Source organism: Portunus trituberculatus, chromosome 15 (genome assembly GCF_017591435.1).
Source record: "Portunus trituberculatus isolate SZX2019 chromosome 15, ASM1759143v1, whole genome shotgun sequence".
Classification (NCBI taxonomy): domain Eukaryota; kingdom Metazoa; phylum Arthropoda; class Malacostraca; order Decapoda; family Portunidae; genus Portunus; species Portunus trituberculatus.
The window spans coordinates 13,929,451-13,943,013 of record NC_059269.1 but is presented as its reverse complement, the minus strand read 5'-3'; the positions used below and the strand labels follow the sequence as shown (position 1 = coordinate 13,943,013).

Here is a 13,563-nt window from a genome sequence, read left to right as displayed (position 1 = left end):
GAGAGAGAGAGAGAGAGAGAGAGAGAGAGAGAGAGAGAGAGAGAGAGAGAGAGAGAGAGAGAGAGAGAGAGAGAGAGAGAGAGAGAGAGAGAGAGAGAGAGAGAGAGAGAGAGAGAGAGAGAGAGAGAGAGAGAGAGAGAGAGAGAGAGAGAGAGAGAGAGAGAGAGAGAGAGAGAGAGAGAGAGAGAGAGAGAGAGCTGAGCATAAGAAAAGAGCATAAGAAAAGAATGCACATATTGATGCTAAGAAAATTGTCTGCTCTAGGAACACAGACTAACTATTTCAAAAGCAAAACTGGAACAATATAGTAGGAAGTGAGAGCAAGAAAGAGTTATCTTATCGACCACAAGAGAGTGATCGTCAATGAGACAGTCGTGTGCCTCGTCACTCACCCTTCTCACTGTGTTCCCCAGACTTGACCATGAAGGAGTCTCAGCACAGTGCCTTAGATAATCCAGTCTTTGAACCTGAAGACGTCATTCAAGGTAAGCACAAAAAATATATCGTTTCTATTGCGTTCCTTCTATACTTAAAGACGAGCACTATTATGTGTTTTTGAAACTATTATTTTTTTTTATTCATCATATTTTCTCTTTTATCAAAAAGGACAAAATAATTTCCTTTTATGATTTTGTATTGTAAAGTTCTTCACTGTTTGTCGTCATCAATTTAATATCGCTAAATGAAAACATCTAGATTATTAACGTGAGTCGCAACATTCATTGAAAAGGCTAAAATATTAGTTCAAGATGTACGAATTTATAAGAACGTCGCCTATCCACGCACATCATTCCAACCAATGTTCACAACAAACGTGTAAGCGTCGGTACACTAGTGTTATAACTCCAATATTTTTTTGTTTCCCTCCTTCTTTAAAAATAAAGAGATATGTCATGTTCTGAGCGCTAACTCCTCACTCACTGAGAGTACTTGAGTCACTGTACTCAGGTTGATGTGGTACGAAAGCGTTCGTAAAACACACACACACACACACACACACACACACACACACACACACACACACACACACACACACACACACACACACACTACGAAAAACAATATTAAGTGACAAGGACCTTTGTTTACTCGTTCTTAACATTTTTTATCTTAAGGATGCTTTGCTATCTATAATCAATTGTGTTGAGCATGCTGATTGTATTATCTCTTGGTACAGCCATTCCGTAACTGTCCACATCAATACCTTGGTATGCAAGATAGCCTTGAAAACTTGATTATTAATATAAGTATAAACAGGAGAAACTTTGTCTATCGAAACCTACAGGCCGATTTAGTCAGTTAATTTGCAATCTAGGCGAGAGAGAGAGAGAGAGAGAGAGAGAGAGAGAGAGAGAGAGAGAGAGAGAGAGAGAGAGAGAGAGAGAGAGAGAGAGAGAGAGAGAACCAATTTTCCCTCAAGGACGCAGCACTAGTGGTGTCCAAGACTCACATCGAAACGCAACTCTAAAGATTCATCCTCACCTGATCTTCACTGTGGCGTCTTGATGCACTTGGTCATATCACAAGAGTTATCTCAATACGTCTGTTTTTTTTTTTTTTTTTTTGTATGTGTGTATTATAAAAACTGGAGTGTGTCTGATTAGTTTATTACACAACTGCACTATACTATTTTATCGTTTAAGTTGTATACAAGTGAGAGAGAGAGAGAGAGAGAGAGAGAGAGAGAGAGAGAGAGAGAGAGAGAGAGATTCTAATCATACAGTTATATTTTCTTTCTACAATCACAGGTTCTAACACTAGGAAGGATGGCAGTCTTGATGGGAAGTCTGACAAGGAGGGAAGCATCCCTGCGGTGCCCGAGGAATCACTGGAGCATAATCCTAAAGTAGCGCGGATCATCCTCAAGAACATCATTATCATCTCCATCGTGTTCACCTTCCTCTTCACCGCCTACAACTCCATGGCCAACCTGCAGTCTTCCATCAACCAGTGAGGCCTCAGCAGTGTGTGTGTGTGTGTGTGTGTGTGTGTGTGTGTGTGTGTGTTCACTGTTTGATCTGCTGCAGTCTCTGACGCGACAGCCAGACGTTACCCTACGGAACGAGCTCAGAGCTCATTATTTCCGATCTTCGGATAGGCCTGAGACCAGGCACACACCACACACCGGGACAACAAGGTCACAACTCCTCGATTTACATCCCGTACCTACTCACTGCTAGGTGAACAGGGGCTACACGTGAAAGGAGACACACCCAAATATCTCCACCCGGCCGTGGAATCGAACCCCGGTCATCTGGCTTGTGAAGCCAGCGCTCTAACCACTGAGCTACCGGGCCGTGTGTGTGTGTGTGTGTGTGTGTGTGTGTGTGTGAAAGATCTAGGAGTCATAGTTAGCTCCGATCTCGATACAAGGAAGCAATGTATTGAAGCCAGAAATAAGGCGAATAGTGTATTAGGATTCATTTTTAGAAGTGTTAAAAGCAGGAGTCCCGAAGTAATACTAAAATTATACTTGGCGCTGGTCAGTCCACATCTTGACTATGCGTTACAATTCTGGTCCCCACAATTCAGGAAGGACATAGCTCTGTTGGAGTCAGTGCAAAGGAGAATGACTAAAGAGATACAGGGGATGAGGGATATTCCCTACGAAGAGAGACTGAAAAAACTCAAGTTGCATTCTCTAGAGAGACGAAGGTTAAGAGGAGACCTGATAGAAGTATTTAAGTGGTATAAGGGTTTTAACAAAGGGGACATGAATGTAGTTCTTAGGATCAGAAGCGGGGACAGAACAAGAAATAATGGGTTTAAACTTGAAAAATTCAGGTTTAGGAAAGAAATGGGGAGAAACTGGTTTTCAAATAGAGTGGTTGATGAGTGGAACAGTCTCAGTGGTCATGTAGTCAGGACTGAGTCAATTGGGAGCTTTAAAAGAAGGTTAGATAAGTTCATGGATGGGGATGATAGATGGAATTAGGTAGCTAAATCACACAGGGACTGCCTCGTATAGGCCTGACGGCCTCTTGCAGCTTCCCTCTTTTCTTATGTTCTTATGTTCTTATGTGTGTGTGTGTGTGTGTGTGTGTGTGTGTGTGTGTGTGTGTGTGTGTGTGTGTGTGTGTGTGTGTGTGTGTGTGTGTGTGTGTGTGTGTGTGTGTGTGTGTGTGTGTGTGTGTGTGTGTGTGTGTGTGTGTGTGTGTGTGTGTGTGTGTGTGTGTGTGTGTGTGTGTGTGTGTGTGTGTGTGTGTGTGTGTGTGTGTGCAGTGAGTAAAACAATCTTTACAATACTAAATTGATATTTTTTTTCTATATCACCTTAACCTAATATATTAATGTTTATTTCCGTATGATTTATAGGAAGACATTTCCATTGTTCTTTTTAAGTTAATACAATTGAACCAATTTTCCCTCAAGGACGGTCGGCACGGTGTCCCTGACTACAGTATACGCAGCACTAGTGGTATCCTGCTGCTTCCTGCCGTCACTGCTCATCAAGACACTCAAGACTAAGTATACGATGGCAGTTTGCATGCTGGGTTACTCTTCATACATCGCCGCCCAGTTCCATCCGACACTGGCTACAATGGTACCCACAGCCATCTTGGTGGGGCTTGGCGCCGCCCCGATGTGGTCGGCCAAGTGTTCTTACCTCACCCAGGTTTGTAACTGTGTTTCCTCCAGCTTTATTTATCAAGTCTAGCATCGACAACAGCAGCAGCAGCAGCATCAGTAGTAGTAGTAGTAGTAGCAAGTAGTAGTAGTAGTAGTAGTAGTAGTAGTAGTAGTAGTAGTAGTAGTAGTAGTAGTAGTAGTAGTAGTAGTAGTAGTAGTAGTAGTAGTAGTAGCAGTGGTATGCAATAGTAGTAATAGAGGATTAAAACGTCCATAAACCACCGTCTCACATTCAAGATTCTCATCATGTGACATCTGGTCACGAACATTGGTCCATCATGACAGCGTCGAGAGTGTCATGACAGTACTATGATAGGTTGAATAATCGTCGAGCTCCACAGAAGCATGCACAAAATTTCAAGAAGTCTCTATAATGACCTGCAATTGTCAAGACTAACCACAAAACTGTGTCAGGGCAGAGATATGACCGCTATTCTTGGCACTGCCGTGACAAGAATCTTCGATGCGACGGACGCTATAATTGCATTACTGCTTTCCTTTCTCACCGGACTGTTGCCGTCCTACCACACTGATGCTGATCATTAAAACTAACTTAGAATTAATATTCCCAAGAGTAAGTTGCTTCTGATTTTTCTCTGATTTTGCAGCAAAAAAGAAAGAACTTTGTAATGTTCGATCTCTCAGTTGTCCTCGTAGAACTACATTCCTTTAAAAGCAATAAGACCGCACTTTATCATAAAGTAAAGGTTGACGCACTTTCCTCTCCACAGGTGGGGACCAAGTACGCGGAGCTGACGGGGCAGGACAAGGAGGTGGTTATTACTCGATACTTCGGTATTTTCTTCCTTTTCTTCCAGTCGGGACAAGTGTGGGGCAGCCTCATTTCCTCCTCAGGTGCCTCTCTCTCATGGTTCCGCTCATTCACTCTTGAAAGAGAACAAACAATCTTTGTTCCGTGGAACATTACAGTGTAATCCTATATTGCTGCCTCTGCAGTGTTGACAACGGATACGGGGTGTTAAACAAAACGGATGAAGAGCTGGAGACATGTGGATACAATTTCTGTCTCGCTACACAAAATGCTACTAACGGCGATGACGGGATTCCTAACTGGCAGAGATACACCATGGCAAGCATTTACCTAGTGTGTGCACTGCTGTCTTCAGTCATCATTGTAGTGTTCGTCGATCCTCTCAGAAGGTAACTTTTCATCCAATTTATTCTCTCACACACTTTTTTGTTTACCGCTTCTCTGGGAAGAGGAATTGACCTCATGTATCTGTCACATTCGATCTGCAGTGCGTTAAGATGTGTACCGTATTGACAGGTTCGTGGGCAAGGAGAAGGAGACAGCTGCCACAGAGGGCAAATCGTCGATCCAGCTTCTGATCGCCACCTTCAACCACATGCGTCACCCGTACCAGCTACTCATCATCCCCCTCACCATCTGGTCGGGCGTGGAACAAGGCTTCTTCCAGTCTGACTTCACCGCCGTAAGCACGTGGTGTTGCCACCCTGTCTGTCCCCTGCTCAGTCCTCCTTGTGCAAGACATGTAGGTGCTGTAGTTGTACCTGTGGCTGTAGCTGTCGCCTTTCTCCCGGACAGGCCTACGTGTCGTGCAGCCTTGGTGTGCACATGGTGGGCTACGTGATGATCTGCTACGGCGTGTGTGACGCCCTCTGCTCCATCTCCTTCAGCCCGCTGGTCAGACTGGTGGGTCGCGTCCCCGTCTTCATCGTGGGCGCGGTCATCAACTACGGGGTCATCATTACTCTCATAAAGTGGCGCCCTCACCCTGACGACACGGCCATATTCTTCGTGCTAGCCGGACTGTGGGGCGTCTCGGATGCTGTCTGGCAGACGCAGATCAATGGTGAGTCTTCTGTGTGCGTTTGCTAAATGATTGAATGAATAATGTTTGTATATAACGAGTGACTCGTGGAAGGTGTAACAATCGAGTAGTTATCAGAGTCGCATAGTGAGCGTGGTATGTACATCCCCCAGCGTTCTACGGTGTGATCTTCCCTGGCAAGGCCGAGGCTGCCTTCAGCAACTACCGCCTTTGGGAGTCCGCTGGGTTCATAATCACCTTCGCCTGCAGCACCGTCCTCTGTATCCAGTCCAAGATCACCATTGTGTTGGCGTTCCTCAGTGTCGGCATCGTGGGTTACTGCAGCATCGAGATTATCGATAGGTTTGTGGGCATCAAGAAGGACAGTGACGGGGAGGCGGTGCCCATCGACAGGCTCGTCACTGGAAAGTATTAAGCCAAACACCGTCACGTCACGACTGACAAGTTCAAGACGGGTCCTCTAGTCAGAAGAGAAGGGTAGTGGCAGACACCCATATGTCATGTCTCTCTTCACCTCCACGATGTGTGTGTGTGTGTGTGTGTGTGTGTGTGTGTGTGTGTGTGTGTGTGTGTGTGTGTGTGTGTGTGTGTGTGTGTGTGTGTGTGTGTGTGTGTGTGTGTGTGTGTGTGTGTGTGTGTGTGTGTGTGTGTGTGTGTGTGTGTGTGTGTGTGTGTGTGTGTGTGTGTGTGTGTGTGTGTGTGTGTGTGTGTGTGTGTGTGTGTGTGTGTGTGTGTGTGAGCGCACGAGGAAAGACCATAGAAGGTAAAAGAAGAAATAATAATTAAAAAATAATTGCAAGGATGGAGGAGGAGGAGGAGGAGAAGGAAAAAGTAACGGTGGTGATGGAGGAAATGGAGGAAAGGGAGCGGTGATGGAGAGCCCGTGAAGGATATGGAAAGTGGCGGCGGTGGAGGGAGAGAGGGAGGAGGAAGAGAGACCTGAAGGGAGAATGAAGTAATAGCAAGAGTAACTAATGAATAGTTATTGCTGCTGAAGGAGGAGGAGGAGGAGGAGGAGGAGGAGGAGGAGGAGGAGGAGGAGGAGGAGGAGGAGGAGGAGAAAGTATGTAAGAATAGGTAGGAACAAAATCAGCTAAACATCACAGAAGGTGTCTTTGTTTGAAGAAATATAACCAAATAACACAACAGCAAGCACCATCCTGATCACGTGTTGTCGGTGGAATTAATGATGTTATGTCTACGTCCATTGCATGTTAGCTGGCGGCACCTCCCGAAGCAGAGAGAGAGAGAGAGAGAGAGAGAGAGAAAGTGGTGTGGTCTGAGAAGTACCGCTTGCTATTAGAGTTCGTGGCTGCGTCAAGGAGCGGCAGAGACTCATCCAGCCTGCCGTGTGTCCTGATGAATTCTGTGGTGTCAGTGTGTGCGCAGATCTCTACACTTTGAACTGCGTGATGTGATGTCGCTGTTTAACTGGTACGTAGACACAGTGACGTATTATTATCGACTCCATTAATCCGATAAATAACTGCTTAACAATCTCCCACGTTACCACACTATCCCGTAACGAGTGAAGTATCCTGTTATTGGTGTAAATAAATTGTATATATTGACTTGATTGAAATTTTCACTTAAACCTATAAATATAACGGTACCTGAGATTAAATGTTCCTGCCGCTGGCGTGACAAACAGCCAGGTAGGAGAACAGGTGGTGGTGGTGTGGAGAATGAAAAGAATTGAGGCGGCGGAGAAGGAGGAGTCGGAAAGAACGCAGGAGGATGAGAGAACCTGGTTACATATACGTTTTCCTTTTACAGGCATTGGTACCGTTTCCTTTCCCTTTGCTAACTCTCTTCCTTCCCAGCCTACCTCACACTATTGCTACGGTACGAGGAGCGACATTTTCTATTATGTATTCACCTCACATTAGACATACATTCAACTCACTTCTCACGTGGTTCTATTTACGTTCTCTGGCTCTGCAGGTGACCCATTCCTTGCCTTCTCGGTAGCCTCACTGGCATTGACGGCAGACCCTGAAATATTTTCCCACTTTCTCCCTGTCTGTATCTTTGCAACAAACAGCTGACGATCGTTAGCACGGGGATGACCTTGGTGAACTGGATATAAAAGGAACGCACAACTTTCTCCAAGCCAGTACATATCTTGGTGCAGCATTAGTGATCCATAAGTAAGCGACGACTCGTGTGTGTGTGTGTGTGTGTGTGTGTGTGTGTGTGTGTGTGTGTGTGTGTGTGTGTGTGTGTGTGTGTGTGTGTGTGTGTGTGTGTGTGTGTGTGTGTGTGTGTGTGTGTGTGTGTGTGAAACTAAATCAGTTATGTTACATATTCAACACAATTAAGTTCGAACGCCAAGTTTTTAAGTGGAAAAATGGTTTGAAAAGATAACAAATATATAAATTTGTAAGTGCTTGATAAATCGGTTTTATCTGAAGGAATTACGTAAAACTTGATGAAAAACTCAGTGATCCGATCTATAGTGTTATTCCACAGATATATCAAATTACTTCAGCAGACACCGAGTGGATTAATCAAGATGGTGGAGGAAGTAATGGCGTGGCTCACTACTCACCCTCATAATGTGTCTTCCGCCTCTGTCATTACTCAGCTTAGCATTGTGTTCCGCAGACTCGGCCATGCTCGGCGTTGACAACCAAGCCTTTGATGGCGCCAAGGAAGAGAGAAGCAAAGGTAAAGTACTCTCACTCTCACTCTCTCTCTCTCTCTCTCTCTCTCTCTCTCTCTCTCTCTCTCTCCCGAAGTATCAATCTATCTATCTATCCCTTTGTCAAACGACCCACCTGTGTTGTAAGATGATTAACAAGTTCACACACACACACACACACACACACACACACACACACACACACACACACACACACACTAGGATGCGTAGCGTAGTGGTTAGCACGCTCGACTCACAATCGAGAGGCCCGGGTTCGAGTTCCGGTCAGCGGCGAGGCAAATGGGCAAGTCTCTTAATGTGTGGCCCCTGTTCACCTATCAGTAAATAGGTACGGGATGTAACTCGAGGGGTTGTGGCCTCGCTTTCCCGGTGTGTGGAGTGTGTTGTGGTCTCAGTCCAACCCGAAGATCGGTCTATGAGCTCTGAGCTCGATCCGTAATGGGGAAGACTGGCTGGGTGACCAGTAGGCGACCGAGGTGAATTACACACACAAATGTGATATAATATATATATATATATATATATATATATATATATATATATATATATATATATATATATATATATATATATATATATATATATATATATATATATATATATATATATATATATATATATATATATATATATATATATATATATATATATATATATATATATATATATATATATATATATATATATATATATATATATATATATATATATATATATATATATATATATATATATATATATATATATATATATATATATATATATATATATATATATATATATATATATATATATATATATATATATATATATATATATATATATATATATATATATATATATATATATATATATATATATATATATATATAGAGAGAGAGAGAGAGAGAGAGAGAGAGAGAGAGAGAGAGAGAGAGAGAGAGAGAGAGAGAGAGAGAGAGAGAGAGAGAGAGAGAGAGAGAGAGAGAGAGAGAGAGAGAGAGAGAGAGAGAGAGAGAGAGAGAGAGAGAGATTCCAAGCTTTTCGCCAATAAGGATATTTTCTTTCTTTAATCACAGGTTCAAACATTCTAAAGAATGGCAAGTTTGATGGGAAGTCTAGCAAGGAGGGAAGCACCGAGGCGGTTCCCGAAGAGTCACTGGATCATGACCCAAAAGTAGCGCGGATCATCCTCAAGAACATTATTATCATCTCCATCGCCTTCACCTTCCTCTTCACCGCCTTCAACTCTATGGTCAACCTGCAGTCTTCCATCAACAAGTGAGACCTCAGCCGTGTAATTCACTGTTTGATCTGCTGCAGTCCCTGACGAGACAGCCAGACGTTACCCTACGGAACGAGATCAGAGCTCATTATTTCCGATCTTCGGATAGGTCTGAGACCAGGCACACACCACACACCGGAACAACAAGGTCACAACTCCTCGATTTACATCCCGTACCTACTCACTGCTAGGTGAACAGGGGCTACACGTGAAAGGAGACACACCCAAATATCTCCACCCGGCCGGGGAATCGAACCCCGGTCCTCTGGCTTGTGAAGCCAGTGCTCTAACCACTGAACTACCGGGCCGTGTGTGTGTGTGTGTGTGTGTGTGTGTGTGTGTGTGTGTGTGTGTGTGTGTGTGTGTGTGTGTGTGTGTGTGTGTGTGTGTGTGTGTGTGTGTGTGTGTGTGGTGGGGAAGGGTGTGGATACTCTTATAGTATTCTTTATACTTAGTTGTATATGAATATAAGTTATTCATATTTCCTGACATTTCCATTAATCTACAGTTCAAACAAATGAATTAATTTTCCTTCAAGGACGGTCGGCACGGTGTCCCTGGCGACAATATATGCAGCACTTGTGGTGTCATGCTGCTTCCTGCCGTCACTGCTCATCAAGACACTCAAGACTAAGTATGTGATGGCAGTCTGCATGCTGGGTTACTCTTCATACATTGCCGCCCAGTTCCATCCGACACTGGAAACAATGGTGCCCACAGCCATCTTATTGGGACTCGGTGCCGCCCCGATGTGGTCAGCCAAGTGTTCTTACCTCACCCAGGTTAGTAACTGTGTTTCCTCCAGCTTTATTAATCAAACCTAGCTTCAGAATCTTATCCTAGTAATAAGCCAGTCATTTTTTGCTACCACTATTTTCAATAATGGTAACTAAGGAATATAGACCTTCAAGAACTATATTCCTCTGAAGCCAATAGAAAAACCACAATTTATCATAAACTCAAGATTAACGCACTTTGCTGTCCGCAGGTGGGGACCAAGTACGCGGAGCTGACGGGGCAGGACAAGGAGGTGGTTATTACTCGATACTTCGGTATTTTCTTCCTCTTCTTCCAGTCGACTCAGGTTTGGGGCAACCTCATCTCCTCCTCAGGTGCCTCTATTTCACGCTTCCGCTTATTCAGTCTTTATATACAGTAAATAACCTTTGATCCGTGGAACATTACAGTGTAACACTGTATTCCTGTCTCCCCAGTGTTGTCAACGGATACGGGGGTGTTAAACAAAACGGATGAAGAGCTGGAGACATGTGGATACAATTTCTGTCTCGCTACACAAAATGCTACTAACGGCGATGACGGGATTCCTAACTGGCAGAGATACACCATGGCAAGCATCTACCTAGTGTGTGCACTGCTGTCTTCAGTCATCATTGTAGTGTTCGTCGATCCTCTCAGAAGGTAACTTTTCATCCAACTGATTCTCTCACACAACTAAGCTTATCGGGTGACAGGGATTGGCTTCACCTATCTGTCTCCCTCGTAACTCTCTCTCTCCATTTCATTTAATCGTGTTGCTTTTTTTTTTTAAGCACAGCAGTAATTCTGACTCTCCATCTCATTTTCATTGACCATAAAAATTATCCTCTCCCTTTAACAACCACTATTGACGTTCTTCTTGTAGATTCCTCATCTATTTTTCTGTTATAAACCAAACCCTCCCAATGTTGGTTTTCTGATAACTTAATTGTACTATTCACTCGTCATTCTTTACGTAAGACACAACACATTTGATCTGCAGTGCGTTAAGATGTGTACCGTATTGACAGGTTCGTGGACAAGGAGGAGACAGCTGCCACAGAGGGCAAATCGCCGATCCAGCTTCTGATCGCCACCTTCAACCACATGCGTCACCCGTACCAGCTGCTAATCATCCCCCTCACCATCTGGTCGGGCGTGGAACAAGGCTTCTTCCAATCTGACTTCACCGCCGTAAGCACGTGGTGTTGCCACCCCTGTCGGTTCTCTGCTCAGTCCTCCATGTGCAAGACATGTAGATGCTGTAGTTGTACCTGTGGCTGTAGCTGTCGCCTTTCTCCTGGACAGGCATACGTGTCGTGCGGCCTCGGTGTGCACATGGTGGGTTACGTGATGATCTGCTACGGCGTGTGTGACGCCCTGTGCTCCATCTCCTTCAGCCCGCTGGTCAGACTGGTGGGTCGCGTCCCCGTCTTCATCGTGGGCGCGGTCATCAACTACGGGGTCATCATTACTCTCATAAAGTGGCGCCCTCACCCTGACGACACGGCCATATTCTTCGTGCTGGCCGGACTGTGGGGCGTGTCGGATGCTGTCTGGCAGACGCAGATCAATGGTGAGTCTTCTGTGTGCGTTTGCTAAATGATTGAATGAATAATGTTTGTATATGACAAGGGACTCGTGCAAGGTGTAACAATCGAGTAGTTATCAGTCGCATATATATATATATATATATATATATATATATATATATATATATATATATATATATATATATATATATATATATATATATATATATATATATATATAGTGAGCGTGGTATGTACATCCCCAGCGTTCTACGGTGTGATCTTCCCTGGCAAGGCTGAGGCTGCCTTCAGCAACTATCGCCTTTGGGAGTCCGCTGGGTTCATAATCACCTTCGCCTGCAGCACCGTCCTCTGTATCCAGTCCAAGATCACCATTGTGTTGGCGTTCCTCAGTGTCGGCATGGTGGGTTACTGCAGCATCGAGATTATCGATAGGTTTGTGGGCATCAAGAAGGACAGTGACGGGGAGGCGGTGCCCATCGACAGGCTCGTCACTGGAAAGTATTAAGGCAAACACCGTCACGACTGACGAGTTCAAGACGGGTCCTCTAGTCAGAAGGGAAGGGTAGTGGCAGACACCCATATGTCATGTCTCTCTTCACCTCCACGATGTGTGTGTGTGTGTGTGTGTGTGTGTGTGTGTGTGTGTGTGTGTGTGTGTGTGTGTGTGTGTGTGTGTGTGTGTGTGTGTGTGTGTGTGTGTGTGTGTGTGTGTGTGTGTGTGTGTGTGTGTGTGTGTGTGTGTGTGTGTGTATAAATGTAGTGTCAGTGAAATGTAGTAAAAAGTGTCTTGAAACCTTTTTGAAAAGTATCTTGCCAGTTGTGGGCCATATCCTGTAAACACCATACCAGCTGGCCTAACACTTATTAATTTGAATACATGCTCTGTATTTTGTTCATTTTATAGTATCTACTTATAATATCAATAAATGTTAACTTGATCTTGAATATACTTTCCTCAATTGGTTAACTGTAACGTTAACTTTAACAATTACAAATTGCATCACGGCAAGGTGTCACTTTAAAATTGCTACCTGCAACCTAACCGAGAGAGAAGCCAACCATCTAGAAATAATAATGTGCGTCGATCATCCAAGACTGAAGGAAAAAAAATAAGAACGCCGACCATCCCAACCTACATTAATAATATTCGAGGCAGCACAAACTCAACACACTACAATGCAAACACAAAAGTAGTTTTCTGCACTTTGACATCGCTGACAGTAGAGCGCCTGAATGTCTGTACCGTTATGTGAGCCAGAGTCTCTCACCGTAAATGTTTTGCCATAAGTTACAGAGAATTTTTGTCCTTTGCAAAACTTTACTCGTTTATGATTTCGTTTATAAGCAAAGGAAAGACTGAAAAAACAAGTGAATCTGTATCTCGGATCCTACCATCCCTTTATGACGTCAAATAAATAAACAAACTCTCTTAGCAGTTGCACTCAAAATGAGAATGAAATAACATTACAACTGTATAGGACATGAACAGCGTCCAAGCGTAACGCAACATCCACCACTCAGCCCGCCGCTACACACACTGCCAAGCTTTCACTTCCTTATACTATTGTCTCTTCGTCCCCACAACGAGAGGTCAGCTTCTGCACCTCAACTAGTAACAAAAGAAACATCATCTCCCTACCTACTTATCTATCCATCTACCTATCGATCTATCTATCTGTTCATCTCTCTCTCTCTCTCTCTCTCTCTCTCTCTCTCTCTCTCTCTCTCTCTCTCTCTCTCTCTCTCTATCTATCTATCTATCTATCTATCTATATATATATATATATATATATATATATATATATATATATATATATATATATATATATATATATATATATATATATATATATCTATCTATCTATATATATATATATA

At 43.7% G+C, this 13,563-nt stretch overlaps 2 protein-coding genes across 3 annotated transcripts; both read left to right on the top strand.

The window, feature by feature from the left end:
* The first annotated feature begins 309 nt into the window (after window positions 1-309).
* On the top strand, window positions 310-5,994 carry LOC123504151 (UNC93-like protein). The gene is made up of 8 exons (XM_045254482.1): window positions 310-485; window positions 1,749-1,950; window positions 3,373-3,616; window positions 4,362-4,501; window positions 4,588-4,791; window positions 4,919-5,084; window positions 5,198-5,465; window positions 5,597-5,994. Exons 1-8 carry the CDS (start codon window positions 422-424, stop codon window positions 5,857-5,859), a joined length of 1,551 nt encoding a protein of 516 aa, XP_045110417.1. The 5' UTR covers window positions 310-421; the 3' UTR covers window positions 5,860-5,994.
* Window positions 5,995-7,178: 1,184 nt separating this feature from the next.
* On the top strand, window positions 7,179-12,620 carry LOC123504148 (UNC93-like protein). Of its 2 annotated transcripts, XM_045254478.1 has the most exons (9): window positions 7,179-7,594; window positions 8,052-8,114; window positions 9,168-9,369; window positions 9,912-10,155; window positions 10,362-10,485; window positions 10,588-10,792; window positions 11,161-11,323; window positions 11,438-11,705; window positions 11,928-12,620. In XM_045254478.1, the coding sequence occupies exons 2-9, from the start codon at window positions 8,060-8,062 to the stop codon at window positions 12,188-12,190; spliced, it is 1,524 nt and encodes a 507-aa protein (XP_045110413.1). In that variant the 5' UTR covers window positions 7,179-7,594; window positions 8,052-8,059; the 3' UTR covers window positions 12,191-12,620. The 2 variants fall into 2 exon arrangements, with proteins under 2 accessions (XP_045110413.1, XP_045110412.1); XM_045254477.1 differs by lacking the exon at window positions 7,179-7,594 and having other exon boundaries at window positions 7,800-8,114.
* Window positions 12,621-13,563: the final 943 nt, after the last annotated feature.